This window comes from Daktulosphaira vitifoliae, unplaced genomic scaffold (genome assembly GCF_025091365.1).
Source record: "Daktulosphaira vitifoliae isolate Bord-2020 unplaced genomic scaffold, ASM2509136v1 Scaffold_5, whole genome shotgun sequence".
NCBI classification, from domain to species: Eukaryota; Metazoa; Arthropoda; class Insecta; order Hemiptera; family Phylloxeridae; genus Daktulosphaira; species Daktulosphaira vitifoliae.
Genome location: NW_026099576.1, coordinates 25,763,834 through 25,782,259, shown reverse-complemented (window position 1 = coordinate 25,782,259; position 18,426 = coordinate 25,763,834). Strand labels below are relative to the sequence as shown.

General features: G+C 25.1%; 2 protein-coding genes across 4 annotated transcripts; both read left to right on the top strand.

Annotated features, from left to right (window-relative positions):
* The first annotated feature begins 2,502 nt into the window (after positions 1 to 2,502).
* Positions 2,503 to 6,254, top strand: LOC126908678 (G-protein coupled receptor Mth2-like). Of its 3 annotated transcripts, XM_050690964.1 has the most exons (6): positions 2,503 to 3,693; positions 4,202 to 4,280; positions 4,576 to 4,760; positions 5,135 to 5,300; positions 5,497 to 5,889; positions 5,953 to 6,254. In XM_050690964.1, the coding sequence occupies exons 1-5, from the start codon at positions 3,003 to 3,005 to the stop codon at positions 5,858 to 5,860; spliced, it is 1,485 nt and encodes a 494-aa protein (XP_050546921.1). In that variant the 5' UTR covers positions 2,503 to 3,002; the 3' UTR covers positions 5,861 to 5,889; positions 5,953 to 6,254. The 3 variants fall into 3 exon arrangements, with proteins under 3 accessions (XP_050546921.1, XP_050546920.1, XP_050546922.1); XM_050690963.1 differs by having other exon boundaries at positions 2,505 to 3,693; positions 5,497 to 6,254; XM_050690965.1 differs by having other exon boundaries at positions 2,518 to 3,693; positions 5,515 to 6,254.
* A 4,143-nt stretch (positions 6,255 to 10,397) lies between these two features.
* LOC126907207 (UDP-N-acetylglucosamine--dolichyl-phosphate N-acetylglucosaminephosphotransferase) lies at positions 10,398 to 14,535 on the top strand. Its single transcript, XM_050688318.1, has 7 exons — positions 10,398 to 10,755; positions 11,079 to 11,199; positions 12,731 to 12,944; positions 13,020 to 13,251; positions 13,313 to 13,501; positions 14,032 to 14,263; positions 14,329 to 14,535. Exons 1-7 carry the CDS (start codon positions 10,607 to 10,609, stop codon positions 14,392 to 14,394), a joined length of 1,203 nt encoding a protein of 400 aa, XP_050544275.1. The 5' UTR covers positions 10,398 to 10,606; the 3' UTR covers positions 14,395 to 14,535.
* The last annotated feature ends 3,891 nt before the right edge of the window (positions 14,536 to 18,426 follow it).

The following is an 18,426-nucleotide window of genomic DNA, read 5'->3' as shown; positions in this document are numbered from 1 at the left end:
ATTATTTACTTTTTCTAAGTTACAACTATTTATTACATAATTATGCATAGATTAGGTTTTTACGAATAAATGTTATTTGAGAACATTTACTAGCGTTGTATAAATAATTTAATTAAAACCTAATTTTACTTTAATTTTAATTAAACTTATTTAGAACAAATTAAATTTCAATTAACTCACGACCAGAAATTATTGGCATGTATAACTTAAGGTCATCCGTAAACAGGAAATAATTACAAAACTGAGAACAAGATAGTACATCTTTCATAAATAATATAAAAAAGGAAAAAGGATTCGGAGCACTCTTCGAGGGATATCAGATGATACTTTAATAAGTTTAATTAAGAACTTACCAATCTTTACTTATTGTTATCTTTCCGTTAGATAAGATAAATTAATAATGAACATTCTTAATAATATTTTTTTGTTATATTACTGTGGGGGTGTTGGAGCGGATTTGAATGAAGGGTGCATTTGTTTTATACTAATAATATTGTTATGGTTACATTGGAAATTATAAAAAAAAAATTAATTCGCTATACTTTTTTACGCTTACTATTTTATCAGCCACTTCCAAAAATTAATCAGTTCCCCAAAAAAACCTATTATTACTTTTTACAATAACTAATTTTTTTTTGTATTTGTAACTTTTTCAAATACCAACTCAAAAATTATAAGTAAAAAATTAATAATTTAATTTTAAAATATTATTTTCTATCTTTATACATACTCGATTTAAAATAATTTTATTTAATTAAATAATTCTATAATAGATTATTAATTCTCTAATGATTGAAGTTTTTTTATTAAATTTTTTTATAAATTTTCACAAATTATTTTTCATTTACATTATATATGAAGATATAGACATTTATTTACCAACGTAACAAACGCTTTTACTACAGAAAAATGAATTAATATTATTAAGTATTGTAAATTATTTATATTTATGTTAACTATTTAATTAAACTTCATTAATATATTATCTTTGAAAACAAATTATTTTGTACTATTTTTGTTATATTAATGAAATATTCCATTTCTGCACCATACAAATTCAAATGTGCCCGTGTTTCAGGTAAATTTGTAATAAATTATGACTAAATTTAAGAGCTTATAAGTTTTCATATATATGAACGAAAAGGGAAAAAATAGTTGTAATGTTGCAGAATTTATACAAGTTTTTTTTATATATTTAAATCTTATAAATTAGAGTAGAGGTGTGTGCAATAGGTGTAGAGTATTTTCATAATTTTGNAAAAATATTCAGAAATATTTAAATTATACATTAAAATCATGAAACTAAAATTTTATTACAAAATAAAACATGAAATTTTTTTAAAAACTGTCAAGTGTCCCTTAATTTATTCCTTAAACAGCCAATAATATTTAGAATGTACTATAAACATACACTCAACTTTTGTTATCGCTTTATGTTTCATTTGCGAAGTATACTCATTGAAATATTGATATAAATAATCAATAAGTACAGTAATATTACATTTGATAATTTGTCATTGTCACCGGATTTTATTATTTAGTTTAGATAAATTTACGCACTAATGTTAAATTAATTATGAGGTTTTATAATCTATTTACATGTTTTTTAATTTTATTTTTAAACTTATTAAGATGTTAATAGTTTTAACGACAAATATTGTTTGATTATAGAGAAAATATAGTCACTGAACATAAATAATAATTATTTATAATTTTTGCTCTTATTGGATCGAGAAATTGATCGTTTTTAAGAAATTAGAGAAAAAGAAATTTTTTTTGAATGTTCAAGTTTCTATTTATTAATGTGAGCTAATTTTAAAATGTACTCTAATCATGAATAGAAAACTTATGTAGACTTATGTAACTTAATAATAGTGTATATAATACACTAATAATTAATTATTGAAGGTCAAAAACATTTGTTTGTTATGATTATTATATTACAGAACAGGTAATGACATTCTCGGAATACCACAACAAAATATGTAAATACATTTTGTATTCTTCATTACAATTTCCTTATTTGTTTCCTAGGTGTAATGAATTACCTTTTAGTTAAGGTTGATAGCAGATTTCAGCCTAAATTTAATAAGAATTCATCTATTGGTGAAGTTTTAACCCCATGTAAATCTATATATTTACCTAACTTTGATTTATATTAATTCAGTGTTGAAAGGACAAGTTTGAATTTTGACTAATTTCCTCCTATGGACCACCTGCTTTTATTATTTTACTTGCACTAACTATTTATACTGTACAATAATGTGATTACAGGGAGGGGGGATATAGACGTTAGATTTCTCTAAGAAGAAAATAGTTACATCGAGAAGATACATATTTTTTTTGTTTGGCAGGGATAATGAAAATTCCCATTATGACAAAATCCTATATCTGATACCACACAAACATATCTAATAACAGTTATTGACGTGTAGTAAAATACTCTTAAACATTTTTATCTTATTGAAATAATCTTTAAATTAATTATTTCAACCTAATGAAGTAACGAACAAAAATCATATTTAATACTCAAAATAAAAGCGTGTATAAAATTTCATTCGAGTTGATGATTTATATTTAATTTTTATTATTGAGTGGAAAATTATGACTAAACGTCAGATTTGTGTAAATATCCCTTGCACCTTCTCAGTAATCAAAACAATGACGTCAGCTATAATCAAACGGTCGTATACATGTCGTCGGTTCATTACATTATATGTTATACGTGCGATCACATTGCCTATCCTATGTTGTCTATATTCATATGGACAAACGTGGAAAACGGCAATCAGACTATTGTTAGTAGCAGTCGCGCGACTGGACTACGCAATCGTTTTACATGCTCACATCGAGTCTTTCCAGTACTTTCTGGTCGGTGTTTGCAGAATCCGCTGACATTTTCATATATTTTTTTTCGCTTTACTGATTTTGGTATTTTTATTTTATTGTTATATATGTTTGGTCTTTTGTTTTTTGCACGAGAAAACCGATACTAAAATAATATGATACGTCTAAATAAAACATCAAAAAGTGTGTCGCCGGTAGCTTTTGGAATTGCGGTGGTTGTTTTCTGTGCATTGCCAAACGGCGACGTTTGCTCGGCGAAAGTTGCGTTGTTCAAGTGTTGTAACGAGACGGCAGACATTTATCTAGACAATGTGTGTACGCATATCAATGATACGCTACCGCTGCGTGTACCGATGAACAACAACGGTGAGGCCAAGCAGACTTACCACAAAGATGGGACATTTGCCGTGACTCTTGGGGCTCCGTGCCCGTACGGTCGCTACCAGCTCGAACCATATTACGCGCAAGACGCTTTCCACATTGATGCCGATACCGGCGAGTTGGTGACTGCGGGCGCGGGTAGCTTTAAACCGGACGAGTACTGCATTGAAGTTAACGGCTTTATCGAGGACGACATCGGCGTTTACCCATGTTTGCCGGACAACGTGTCTCAATCTCAGAGTGCCGATACCGAACGATTAAAAATGACACTGTACTCGGCCGTCATGATCCTATCAGTACCATTTCTGATGGCCACATTTTTAGTATACGCTTGCTTTTGGCAGCTTCGCAACTTGCATGGCAAATCGCTCATGTGCCATGTGTTAAGCTTGACTATTGCTTATCTTTCTTTGACTTACAATCAAATCAACAACCCTTCATCCGATATCTTATGCGTCTCATCAGGTAGATTATACACAATTACACATCGAACTGCCATTATTTAAAATTAATATTCTTAATATAATTTTAATTTCTTAATAATATTAGCAACAAATTATCAATTTTTGTTATAAAACTACCATTGGTGGTAAGAATGAGAAAAAAATTATTTTTAATTTAAAAAAATACTTTAGGCCAGGGAAAAATATTAAATTATATCAATGTTCCTCTAAAATTATCCATTCCCCATTTACGCCTATGTAAAAAATCTTATAATTGTTATTTTTTCAATATTTTCTTCGTGTAATTGTAATTTTACTTGATTAAATTTTTCAATCAGATTCTGTTTTTCTTTTTAATGAAATTCATAGATATTTATATACTTCCAGTGAAAAATAGAGCAGTGTTAGTCTCTAAGTCCTCTCCAAAATTACCTTATGTTATTCATTATTGATTGAAACAAATAATTAAATTTCTTTGTCGATCTCATCGAATTTGAATATTGAAAGTGTAATTTTGTGATTTTTTCCAGCATATGTAATTCAATTTTCCTTTATGGCTTCATTTTTCTGGCTTAATATCATGTGTTTCGATTTATGGTGGACTTTCAGGTAAATTATTATAAAAACTATTTTTTTTTTATGTTTATATAAATTATTCAAACTTATTTACTTTTTAAAGAATATACGCTCTAATTTTAAAACATATATTATAACTGAAATGAAGAATTAAGGGGTTTTTCATTATGAAAATTTAAAACTAAAATCAAATCCATTAATGGAATTAAAATTGTTTTACTGGTTGATCTAAATTTAATTTCAGTATAATCTGTACTTTACATTTAATAATTAAGTGTTAGCTTTATAAACTTAACGCCTTATATGGTATAATTCGAAATTTTTCCAGTGGATGTAGACCCATGAAAGGACATATAAGATATCGAGAAACTAAAAAATTTATTATATATTCTATTTATGCATGGGGTTGTCCTAGTTTAATATCAATAATTACATTATTTATGGAACTATCATTAGACGTACCTAAATACGCTATCCGACCAGGATTTGGCATCCAACGTTGTTGGTTTAATAGTAAGTAAAAAATATATATTTTATGTATGTTAAAACAACTGTTAAATGTAGAATATATTTCGATATATTGATCAAATAGTCGATGAAATTTAGATAAAGAACAACTTAAGAAATTAAATACATGTAACTGGTCAGTTCAATTAAATACTGTTTTTAGTATATTTGAATCTACTGAATATCAATAATTACTAGATACGTGATCAATATTCTTAATCTTCTATAATCAAATTAATAGAGAAAACAGACTAGTACAATGCGCATTATATTAATGCAGTTTTGTTTGATTTAAATTTAATTCAATAATTTATATCGTATTTAATTTTTCCTAAATAAAAATTATCTATATGAAATGCTATTTTTAATTGTTATTTTAGCCAAATCTGCAACTTTACTATATTTTTATGGACCTATCGGCTTATTACTATTCTGCAATTTATTGATGTTCATATATACTGCAGTTATGATTTTAAAACATATGAGAGAAGCCAAAGTTCTCGAGGGGCCAGAAAGTAAAAAAAGTGTGGATCTTGAAAAACAAAGGTACTAACCTAAATACTTTTTCAAAGCTATTTGTAATAATTGAATCAAATTAAAAATATTATCTTATACAATAGTATTAAATTTATAAAATGATGTAAAATTTAACTTCTTAGGTCAATCAAGTTCCTATTTTTCTCATTATATTTGTATGTGTATGTATAAAATACTCTGGATTTGTATATTTAATGAAATACAGTCGTGTGATTTGTTATAGATTTATGCTGTATTTTAAATTATTCCTCGTGATGGGTTTAAATTGGCTTGCAGAGATACTATCATGGGCTACTGATAACGAAAGTTCTTTATGGTATCTGACTGATATTGGAAATGCTTTGCAAGGAGTAATGATATTTTTAATATTTGTATGTAAGAGAAGAGTACTTCGATTAGTCAATAAAAAACTTTGTCCAGGAGTAAACCTAGTTAGATCAACGACAATGACATCAACTAAGACGACTAATAGTTTACTATCAAGATCAAGTACAATAAATAAGGATTTGATTGAAATGAATAAAAAACACAGTGTAACAAGTGATTGTCTGGAAGATTTCAAAGTTTAATGAATTTGCTCTGTGTCGTTACAAAAATGGTACATGTAATAGTGTGCAATTGGTATTAATTAAGTTTATGTATAAAAATATAACGATTGTAGGATACACATTAAAAGTACAAGCAAATAATGAAAACATAATTTCAATATCCGAGTTATAATACGGACTAAAATATTACTACTCTTACAATCTCTAATAGAGAAATGACAACAATACAATATTCATTAAGTTTAAATAACTATTATAATTCATTTAAAAAAATATTAACATTCATTCGACTATTTTATACCTTATTTAATTGAATATTATTGTTTTTATTTATAATTAATTTGTAATGTTTTTTTTTTCAATTTAAGATTTATTCTTAAATTATTTGTTATTAATAAAATAATTTATTCTTTTATATTTTTGTCATCATATTTTATTATTATTATAATATTTGTAAATGAATAAAATCAAGACTCCTAAATATTTTATAATTACTAATAATTATATCTATTCTTTAAATTGTAAATTCAGGGCTGACACTAGGCATAATCAAGATGAGAATCACACTTGAGACGAAAAATGCCCAAATGTGGCATTTGACAAGGTCGCATTTAAAGAGAGTGCGGAGTTGTATACCCTACCCCATTGGCAACAATACTATTAAAATGTTTGTTGACTTTTTTTTTGCTCGCAATTTGGTTTAAAAAATGGGTGTCACAAGTTTTCATACAATCTTGTTCCTCGATTTAGAATTTCAAAATACGACCCTTGTATTTGATATTGAGGAATGTAAGTAAGAAAAAATTTTACCTTTAAACACCCTATGAAAAAATTATTTTAATGTTCCATAAAAGAGAAAATATTATATTTTTTTGAAGTTACAAAAAAATATTTTTTCCGTCATTAAAATATGATGGTATTTCACACTAAAAAATTATTTTGACTAATTGATCAAAGAAAAAAAAATTTTTTAATTAAGTTACTACCTAAGCAGAATTTTTGATAAGTACGTGTATAAACTGATATTTGGTTGCCATTGTTGACAAGAGTACAAGAATACAAGAGTATTGGTTGGGTTGGGTAATACAAGATTTATACCAGTTTTGGTCCAGTACTGATGCAGAAGTGCGCCTGTTGTGAATTTTTGATAATTGATATCAATATTACACAATAATGTACTTAGGTAGATTTTTACCAGTTCATGAACCATAAAAATATTTAATATCGGAGTCCGAAAATGTTCAACCCAAATTACCCAGTCACTAATAAATTATATATACATAATCATAAGAACTTACAACTATGTGATATCTTCTAAACGACTGATGTTGCATTTATGATAGTAGATTTTCGTCATAGTAATTTTTCTGTGGTTAATATGTATTAAACTCGCAAAAGACTTGAATGTAATCCTTTATGTTTTTCTGATACATGAACAATATCATCTTTAAGTATTTTGAATCTTCAGATTTATTTCAACAGACACTGAAATTTCTTGTATAAAAATTAACTTATAAGATCATTATAGAACGTTGACAATATTTAATATGCCAAATAATTTTTCCTTAGTCGTTCTTATATACTAATTTTTTCAATAAAATTTCAGCCAACACTGAATAATCGTTTCTAAAACAATTTTCTGTATTTTTTCAAAGACCATTAAAGTATTTTACATAGAGTTCTTTCAGCCAGCATCTAACTAAAATACTGCGATTCGTACGTGTTGTGTACGACAGAATTATAAAGCAGTTGTTTCTAAGAAACAAAAGCGTGCGAAAGTCTAATTATAAACAAATATTTGTACATTGAAAAATTTTGATTATTTTTTAATGTCGTTTTTTTATCGATTTCCTTAGTGAAATAATTCTAATTATAGTTGTGTATTTACATAAAAATTCAATTTTCAATAAAGTATATACGATTTTTTGTTTTTTGCTGTAAAAATTAAGCATAATTATACACATTTTTTTTTTTTTGTGAATGTGCACATACTTTCCGTTTCTATAAAAGAAGTAGAACTATCATAATGAAAAACCGACTTGTATCCAACAAAGATAATGCTCATTAGCATAGTTTGCATGTGGACAGTGGAGACTTCAGCCTCGTAGAAACATTTGTAGCCCCCGCGAATTAATCGAATTTTCAGGTAGAGAAAATGGGAAAAATAGAAATGTGGTAGATAAGCTACCCGTTATATATCTATTATCTAAAATTATTAACTGTTATTTTGTGTATACTTAGTGGCGTATGTAGGTGGCAAGTCCGGATGAGCTAGACGCCTATACGACATTTTCTCGGAAAATCTTCTTTAATTTGGAGCTCCTCGTAAATATTTGAATCTATATTTTATGACGTGATATGTCATTTCTACATAAATACAGTACAATAGTAAGGCAACTAATAGCAAATTAGTATTAACCTTAATCTACAACTCACGTAATTTATAAAAGAATAGGTACAATGTATTTCTAAATAGTAAAACACCCTTTGCAGGTATCTCTAATCGGGACGATTATCAGACAATTTTTAAGTACGTATAAGGCGATAACAATTTACATCCGTTACGTCGCACATTATGTTATTAATATTAAAGTTATTGTTGGATAAACATCGGTCGAATGTGCTGTTGAGAATTTGTGTTGTGATTATTTAAGCTATTGTTGTGGTACACCGAGTCGTTGTCGGTCTTCTCTCTATGTCAGCATTGTCGCCGCCATCTTAGCGCATTTTCAGCTATAAGCTCTATGGCGCTTCCGAGCTAGTAGTTTTATGTTCGTTTTGTTGTAAAAGTAAAATTTCACCTTTGCGATTGTCGCACCCTTGTGCTCTCAGTATATCGCCATTGGATCTATATATTTTTTGAGATACATCACAGTACCGTTTACGGCATATTGTACACGTTGGTCAGCTATTTACATTCGACTTCAATTGATCCTTCCAGTATTCAACATTATCATCAGCCGTTTCAATTATTCGATTAGTATAATGCTTGTTCATCTACTTTTTAAGACTTACTCATATTTATAATTTATTATTTTTTTATATCAGCGCCATTGTGGCATTAGTATTAGGTGTCCCCCTATCCATATTGCTGTATATAAGATTTTGTGATTCATGTAAAATACATTTAATTATTATAATTATACATTGTAAAATTCATTCTACATTCATTCATACAGTCCACTCACCTTATTCCTTTTCCTCAAAATAGCCTGACTTAAAACAAAATAGAACAACGAAACCGCGTGAATACCACTGGGCTTTGAGTTCACTCAGTTATTATAGCGTAATAGATCTATTATTAATCTCTAGTGAAACCCCTACCCGAACTAAAATTCTGCATACGATACTGGTTAAATTGTACCACAAACGATACATAATTTCCTAAATTTGGTCTTTTGTGTACTGTTTTGTAAGTTTTTTTTGTTAGTTATGTTCAAGAAAAGATTAAAATCATTATAAATTTTAATGTTTTTGCCAAATTTAAAAATTATTTAATTTTTTATCCGTTTTAATTTTACCAACATATTAGAATTTTACTGATCGTGAACATTTTAACAAGTTGAATAATTAGATAGAAATTGATGATTTAGGTTTGTATTTTGTTGCAAAAAATTTTAAATTTAAAATGTGCAAAAATAATTATATATATGTATATGTATATGTATGTATATATTATTTGAAAAATTATTGATTTTATAAAAAAAACATTTTTCCATTTTATTTAAAAGGGGAGAAAAGTGATATTGAGTGACTTCTTAGAATTAATCAAAAAATCTGAAATTTGAACGACTTTCGTACTACTGTTTTTAAAAAACTATATATTTATATATATATTGGTTAATCTAATGTACATAACATGTACATAGGGTAGCTTCCTATGAACTACATTCATTCATGTTAAATTAATAATAACATTATTAATAAAATAATTTTTGTAAAAATTATGAATAGTGGAAGTCATGAGTACATAAGTCTAAAAAAAATTTGAGCTCCCCATTGAAAATCTTAGATACACCAGTGGTTATATATATATATATTAAATAATATAATAATAATAGAATAAGTATATAATATTATATTATATATTCAATTAATGCATATTTTTCGGAGTCAAAAAAAAGTGTTACAATTATCAAAAAAGTTATTTTAAAATATTTTGCTCACTTTTCAATGACATATTTTCCAAATAATAAATACCAACATAATTTTTCGTGTTTACATTAACAATCAAGTTGACATTTTTTTACTAAAATGGCGGTTAGGAATAAATTTCTGAGAAAAACCATTCGTAATTTTTGTTTGCATTACAGTTCCCCATTTTTATATTGATAACAACGTGGATATCTTATCTTAAATATTTATCAATATTTCAAAACTTTACTTTCTTAAAATTCTGAAGCTATATCATTAAATTTTAAAAATTTCCTTTGCAAAATGCTAATGTGAAATGTTATAATATTGATTAATTAATAATAATTTCTAATCATGAGGAATTTTATATTTACCTTGTATAAAAATCGAATATATCATAAACACGTCATGATTTTTATCTTTGTTTAAATTTTTAATAGTCAACCGCTACAACTTGATTATCTTTTCTATTAGACTTTAAAAAATAGTATCAAAATTATACTTAAACATTTTTAATATTTACTATAGTACCATTAACACAAGACATTTAAATCAATATTCATTAAATTATAATTATTTAATCTGGTGTCATATTTTAATAATATTAAATATCAGTTCTAAATTATACTTAAAATGGAAACATTTTATGTATTATTAATCAACATATCTATCAGTTTAATAACTTATTTTTGCACATGCAATATTATTCCAAGACTTAAAACAATGTTTATTGATGCAAATCTATATGGTACAGATTTGAACAAAAAAAGTAATAATAAAATGTAAGTATTAAGAAATATTAAATAAAATTTTTCTTCACCATATTACATGATCAATTTTTTTTAATTAAGTTTATTTTATATTATAATTTTTAACTTTTATTTAATCTTAATTTGCCAAAACACTAAATCATTTTAAATAAAATAATTTTTGAAAAACTTGATAGAGGGGTAAAATGCATTTGTGTTTTATTTTATTATAGAAAAAAGAAATCATGTATTTTAATAAGTTTTAGATAGTTAAAAAAAAAAATTAAATAAAAATGTTAATGTTCATTAGAAAAATTATGTTATATTATTGCTACTTTTATTATATATTTTTGTAGACCTGAAGCTTTTGGCGTGGTAACTGGATGTACATTTTTAATTACTATGTTTTTATTAATACCAGTTATTTTTGGAAGACACATGATACAAAATGATGCCAGCAAATTCCCACATAGTGAAGTATTAATATTTTAATAATTAAATATAATAATGTAATATTGTACAAATTTTAAGTTTACAGTATTAGTGAAACCATAATAAATTAAAATTTACCTTTTATTGATTAAGTTATTGCTTTTTTTAACTCAATTTTAGCAATATTTAAATTAGATTATTTAAAAAAAAATTTTTTAATATTAATGATAACAAAATTAATATACATTTTTTTGATAGATTTTTTCCTCTAACATAACATAAAACTGGGTTTTATCTGAAATTTATTTTAAAAAAACCAACTTAGATAATAAAATGATCAGTACAGATGTCTTGTTAGAGTAACATTTATTACGGGTAGATATCCTAAATGAAAGAATCGTTCCATCAGTCATTCCTTTAGATGTGCAACTAATTCAAAGTAATTATTAAAAAAGTTTTCATTTGTGAAAAATACTATATTATCTTTAATTTTTTAGTGCAACATTTTATGGTTAGATGGTAAATATTTCAATTATAAAAAAGTTATGATTTCATTCTCAACTTTGTTTTTAGTTTTAATTAATAATGATGAAGTTTGCTATCTTATTTTAAAACTAAATCTTCAATTCAAATGCTAAATTTTTTTTACTATTTAAATCTACAATTGTTTTTAATTTTATTTAATGTATTATTATTTCATACTTTTTGTATGCTATTGGGGTAATATGATAAAAGTATATACATTATATGTAGTATACTTTAATTATTAATAATATATACAGAGTGATTTTTTTAACATAAGCTACTCAATTTCTCTTAAAATAATTATTTTTTTGGAAGGAAGAGGAGGTCAAGAAATGTCTACTGATAGAAATATCAGCAACCTCTCCACATGTCCAGTCATTACTTTAAATTGTTAATAACTATTGGAATACTAATCCAAAAGTTGTTATCGACCAGTTATTTTTTAATTATTTAATTTTCTATTTTTTAGGCTAGTTGATTATGCATGTTTTCATAAAAAACAAATAAAGTTGACACCCCTATAAGTCATAAAATATGAGTATAAAAAATATATTATAACTTAAAAGGCCGACAAAAAAATTATTATTTTAAGAGAAATCGAGTAACTAGAGTTAAAAAAATCATCCTTTATATATTATATGCTGTAATATACATATTATTTATGTATGTATATAAAATACAATGTTATACATGAGGTGTTCTATATTAAAACTATTTATGCAGTTTTTATATTTTTTACAGTTTATAATATTTAAGAAATTGATTTATATGCATTTTGTTAAGTTATCCCACATAATCAACCAGTACAAATTTTTATTAATTGGCTTAAATTGGAATAATAATGTGTTGTACAAAGGGTATAAATTTAAAGGAATCAAGAAGTTTTACTCTTCCTAAAACAAAAAATATTTATATATTCCAACAACTAAGTTGCACAAACTTGGGCCCCTTCATATCAAATTAAACAATATGTATAAATCTGTTTCTTAATGACAATTGTTATTTTTATATTTTATGTGTATTTTGATTTGATGAAAAAATATGTTTCCAGTTTGTTGAAATGCTTGCAGCTCTTTTATCGATTTGTTGTATGCTTCTATTAGGGTTTGCAGATGATGTTTTAAACTTACGTTGGCGCCATAAACTCTTATTACCATCTATTGCTTCTCTTCCTTTACTTGTTGTATATTATATAAATTTTAATTCCACTACAATAATTGTTCCTAAACCATTTCGAGATATTATTGGACTATCAGTAAATTTAGGTAAGTTAATTTAATTAATCTAACAATGTATGTTTAAAAATATATGAACAAAATACATCACATTAATTGTTTTAGGAGTTTTATACTACTTATACATGGGAATGTTGGCTGTATTTTGCACTAATGCTATAAATATTCTTGCTGGAATCAATGGTTTAGAAACCGGACAGAGTCTTATTATTGCAGTGTCAATTTTTATATTTAATTTAATAGAATTAACTGGAGATTGTGCACAGGCTCATTTATTTTCTTTACATTTTATTATTCCATTTATAACATCTACATTTGCCTTGTTTAAATATAATTGGTTAGTTATTTTTTATTAATTAAACATAGTGTTATAATTATATAAAAATACTTTTTACAAGGTACCCTTCTCAAGTTTTTGTTGGTGATACTTTTTGTTATTTTGCTGGTATGACATTTGCTGTTGTTGGAATTCTTGGACATTTTAGTAAAACTATGTTACTTTTTTTTTTGCCTCAAATATTTAATTTTCTTTATTCATTACCACAATTATTTCATTTTATTTATTGTCCAAGACATCGTATACCAAGGTATGTAACTTTTAAAATTTAATATTAATCATGTAAAATTCTGATATTTATTAAATATTTGAATAAAAGTACATTTAACTATTATTTGAATATTGTTATAAAATAACAATTTAATATTATTGTATGGGTAGTCAAAACCTGAAAATAGTAAGTCTGCTAAATAATATTTTTTATTGACTTTTTATTTATAAATATAGATGAAATATCAATACCAAATAAAAAAATGATTGTATAATTTTCTTTTTAATAATTTTTTCAATGAATTTTTTAAATCTCTTTGGTAAGCTTAGTTAATTTCAAATATCTATAACATTGTTTTAACTTGTTCTTCACTATTATATTTTTTTAAGTGATGTAAAATATAAAATAGTAAAAACTGTTATTGCTTATTATAAAAAGTTGTTGAAATTTATTTTCATCATTAAATTATTTACTATTATTTGTAAACTTAGTGTCTAATAATAAAATCAATGTATGTATTCTGCATGTAGTGCTATTAATATAATATTTTTGTATATAATTTTTTATAGGTTAAATAAATATGGTACTCTAAGTCCTAGTTATGCAGAATGTCATAGTAGTGAAGTTTCATTAATTGGGAGGATATGTTTAAAAATATTTTCTATTATCAGGATTATTGATATACAAGAAACTGTAGATGGAAAATTTAAATGCAACAATTTGACTCTCATTAATTTGTGTTTACTTATATTTGGTCCAAAAAAAGAAAAAACATTAACAACCATTTTATTGACTATTCAAGTAAAGAACAATTTTTTTTTTTGTAATGACCTGAAATATCTAATCTCAATTATTATTTTGGTTAGATTTTTTGTAGCTTATCAGCTTTTGTTATTCGTTATCCTTTAGCATCAATATTTTATGATGTTTAATATCTGATGTATGTGAATATTGAAGCCAGCAGAGTTCAAAAGACTTAAGTGATGGTTAATTCCATTTTTGTTATAAATAAACAAATTGTTATGTATCTATATATTAATGATATAAGTATAAATTATTGTTTCTATTATTTATTTATTTGTTTTTTTTGGCATAGCTTAATAATCTAAAGTTTTACGTTTGAAAACAGTCTTAACACGAAAGTGGAATAAATAAAAAAAGGCAGCTAGTAAACTCATTAACGTGGGTTAAAAAAAAAGTAATTAGATCACCCTATTTATATTATCGGGCATCACAAATGGACTAGCTAAAATTAATAAAGATTTTGGTATTACTTTAGTAACATCTAAAAGTAATAATTTAAAAGATTTACTAGGTATCCCTAAAAATTAAGGTGAAAAATGGGAAAATCGGGTATTTATAAAATACAACGTCAAAGTTGTAATAAACAAAAATAAATATAAGGATCGGGTTTAAAAAACACTAAAGAAACATTAAAAATCAATAAGTGGATAAATCTCCGGTGGCTAAACATTTATTGACACATAATCATTCCATTAAAACCATAAAACTAGTTAAAAACATAAATAAATTCAAAGAACTTAATATAAAGGAGGCAATGAAAATGTTTGAAAGTTAAAACAGGGGATCTTTGCCAACTGAAAAATTCATTATTAAACTTGATAATGGTAAGATTATTTCGTATCTGTGATATTTTAGTAATATTTTTTGCTTCGATGCGAAGCTGAGAAGGTATTGGTTTTACTATGATGTTTTTTTTTTTGTGTCTGTTACCACTTTTTCTCAGCTCTCACTGAACCAATTTCTTTCAACGATACGTCAAAACAAATCGTATCTAGTAGAAGATATTACCCTCAAAAATTGTAAAATTTCCCTCGTTTTCCGTAAATGGGGGAAATCTCCAAAAAAAAATTTCAATTTTAAAAATCAGTAAATTTTAACATTTTTTTTCTTATAACAATCATAACTTTTTTAAAAATAATCGAATCAAAATAATTTTTTATATAGAAACCTTAGGAATTTTTCTTTTATTTGATGTAATTTTTTTTAAACGGGCGGATTCAAAATAACAAATTTTTGANTAAACAGGGGCGGATTCAAAATAACAAATTTTTGACAAATACTGCTAATTATCGAATTTTTTTTTACTTAAAACTGCCATAACGTTTTTANAAACGGGCGGATTCAAAATAACAAATTTTTGACAAATACTGCTAATTATCGAATTTTTTTTTACTTAAAACTGCCATAACGTTTTTAAAAATAACAAAATCAATATAATGTTTTTTTTATAGATACCTTAGATATTTACCTATCATTTGATATGTGTTAGTGAACAATTGACCCTTTACCAACCCACGGGGAGGGTTTCAACTTTTTTAACTTAATATTTGAATGTATTCCGGAAAATCTAATACTTTTTTATATATATCTTAAATTAAAGCTAATGTAATATACTTTATCATGAAAAAAAAAATTTTGGACTTTATTTTGTCTACACGATGAAAATGGTTACCGAATACTATTTTTATTTGAAAATTTTCGATTTTGTATTTTACATTTTTAACTTTATTATGCTATAACTTTTTGAAAAATGTATGAATCAATACGATTTTTTCATGAGAAGTAATATTTATATAAATCTTTCATTCAACATACTTTTTTTTTTAAATCGGACCATTGCCCTATTTATGGGGGGGTTCAAATCTAAAAAATTCATATCGACCAAATGATAGGTAAATTTTATATATATTAAAATATTTTTTGAATAATTTTAACTATAGATATATTAATAGAAATGTCATTTTCAGCTGTGGTGTGATCTTTAATAACCTCCAGTGGTCATTGTCGCTCAAAAACTACCCGATATATTTGTTCTTATTTACTATTAACCTAATCAAAATCATTATCATTCTTACATTAATATTATAAATATTTATAAATCTGTAATTCGTATTCAAGGCATTTATTATTTTGTATTTTTTTTATTAAGCCATATTACAAAGTGAACTCTGTTTATGAAACTTACTGGATTCGGTTAAAAAAAAAATTAAAAACACTAATGTGGTTCAAATTTTTTTTTTTTTGTAATATGTCTACATTAATCATTTTTTATAATTAACCAGAAAATATTAAGTCTATTCAACTTAGAAGGCTTATGTTTTTTTTTTGTTTTTAAAAACTATTAATTTACATTAATAGATCTGGAGAAATCTTATAATATAGTTTAGAGAGAGGTTTTAAAGTGGATATTAATGGAGAATAAGAGTCTCGAAAAAGTACATTAATATAATAAAGGATATGTATTGCAATAAACCAAAAATAAAAGGAATAAAAAGAAAAAGAAATATAGAATAAAATTGATTTGATTTGGGAATTGGTAAAAGATAATATAGAATATAGAATAAAAATGAAAGTATAAAATATAGTGTTGATAGGAAATATTGAATTGATGTAAAATTGTTTGGGATTGTAAGGAAATATATGGAGTGTTAAATTATATTTAAACTTACAAAAATTTTTTTAGATTTATTTATTAATTTTTATTAATGGCTTATTACGCAATAGATTGTTGGAGGTTCGAAAACATAGTTAAAATAGTACTTACCTTACGCCTATGTAATGCGATAATATTTCAAGTAATCCAATGTTGATTCTAGTATTAAGTGCACAAAGTATACGATTTACATTATACGTTATATAGTCATTATAATTACTTACGAAAACTATTCAAATTTTAAATAATACAATTTAATTACACAGAACCTATGACTGATTTTATTCGTAAAAGATTCTACACACTATATTTTATTAGAAATATAATTTATAATTTGTCCTTATTAATTTTTTACATTTGTTGAATAAGTATTTTTTTGAGAGATCGACTCAAATATTTTTTAAATCTTCATCTAGTCTGGCCAAAACAAGATTCAAAGTATTTATATCTATGTATATAAATACAATATTATAAAAATTTATATAAAAAATTGATCAAGGCGTAATTTTAGTGGCCCAATGTGTCCCGGCGCTAGCGCTTTGAAAGGATGCGGCACAATAATCACCAAGACAAAAATTTAACACTAAAAATATATTCGTAAGTTTTTTTGCAATGTCCGCCGACACGATGCATGTTAAAGCAAAGACATTAAGCTCAATGATTAACTACCCAATAAGAAAAGCTCACAATAGATTTTTCTATTAAATAAAAATTTAAAATTCGGTTGGATTTATTATTAAAATAAAATAATTAAAAAAAATATTTAATGTTTAAAATATTATTTGATATTTATTTCCACAATAAGAAAAATAAAACATTATTTAATAAACAAATTAAATTAAATTAAAAGATTCACCAAAACAAAATTCACTTTAAAATTTCTAAGTGTCATTTATTTTTAAAGAAAAATATTCTAAGTCCAAATTAATTAAAAAAACCCAGCACAGTGGGGTCGCGGCATAGTGGGGATGTTGCATAGTTGGGTCCAGTATAGATTTAATCTGACAGTGATTAAAATCACTATCATAAGAAACGCTTCGATGCAAATCAGTAGATAGTGTTTAATTCTAAGAAATTGGTGGATAATTACAAAAGCTACATTATCTGCTAGTTTCTTATTAATACCCTGATTAAGATAAAGTATGTCGAATGAAAAAGGGATTATTAAAAAATATTATTTCTCATAAAAAAATTGTGTTGATTCGTACACTTTTCAATGAGTTATAGCATTATAAAGTTAAAAATGTAACCAACCCAACCCAACATCAACTCCTATTTCCTTAATTATATCCAGATTAGTAATTATTTTAATTATATATTATATAATTTTTATAATTAATTATTTTCAAATTATTATTGATTTTTAATATGTTAAAAGTAATCATTTTGAACCTACTTCTTTTTGTTCTTTAAAGTGAAAGTTTTAATAAAAAAAAAATGAATTTATTACCATAACTTTTAACTCAACTTGCAAGTTTGAAATAAATATTATTAAATAGAAAAAAAT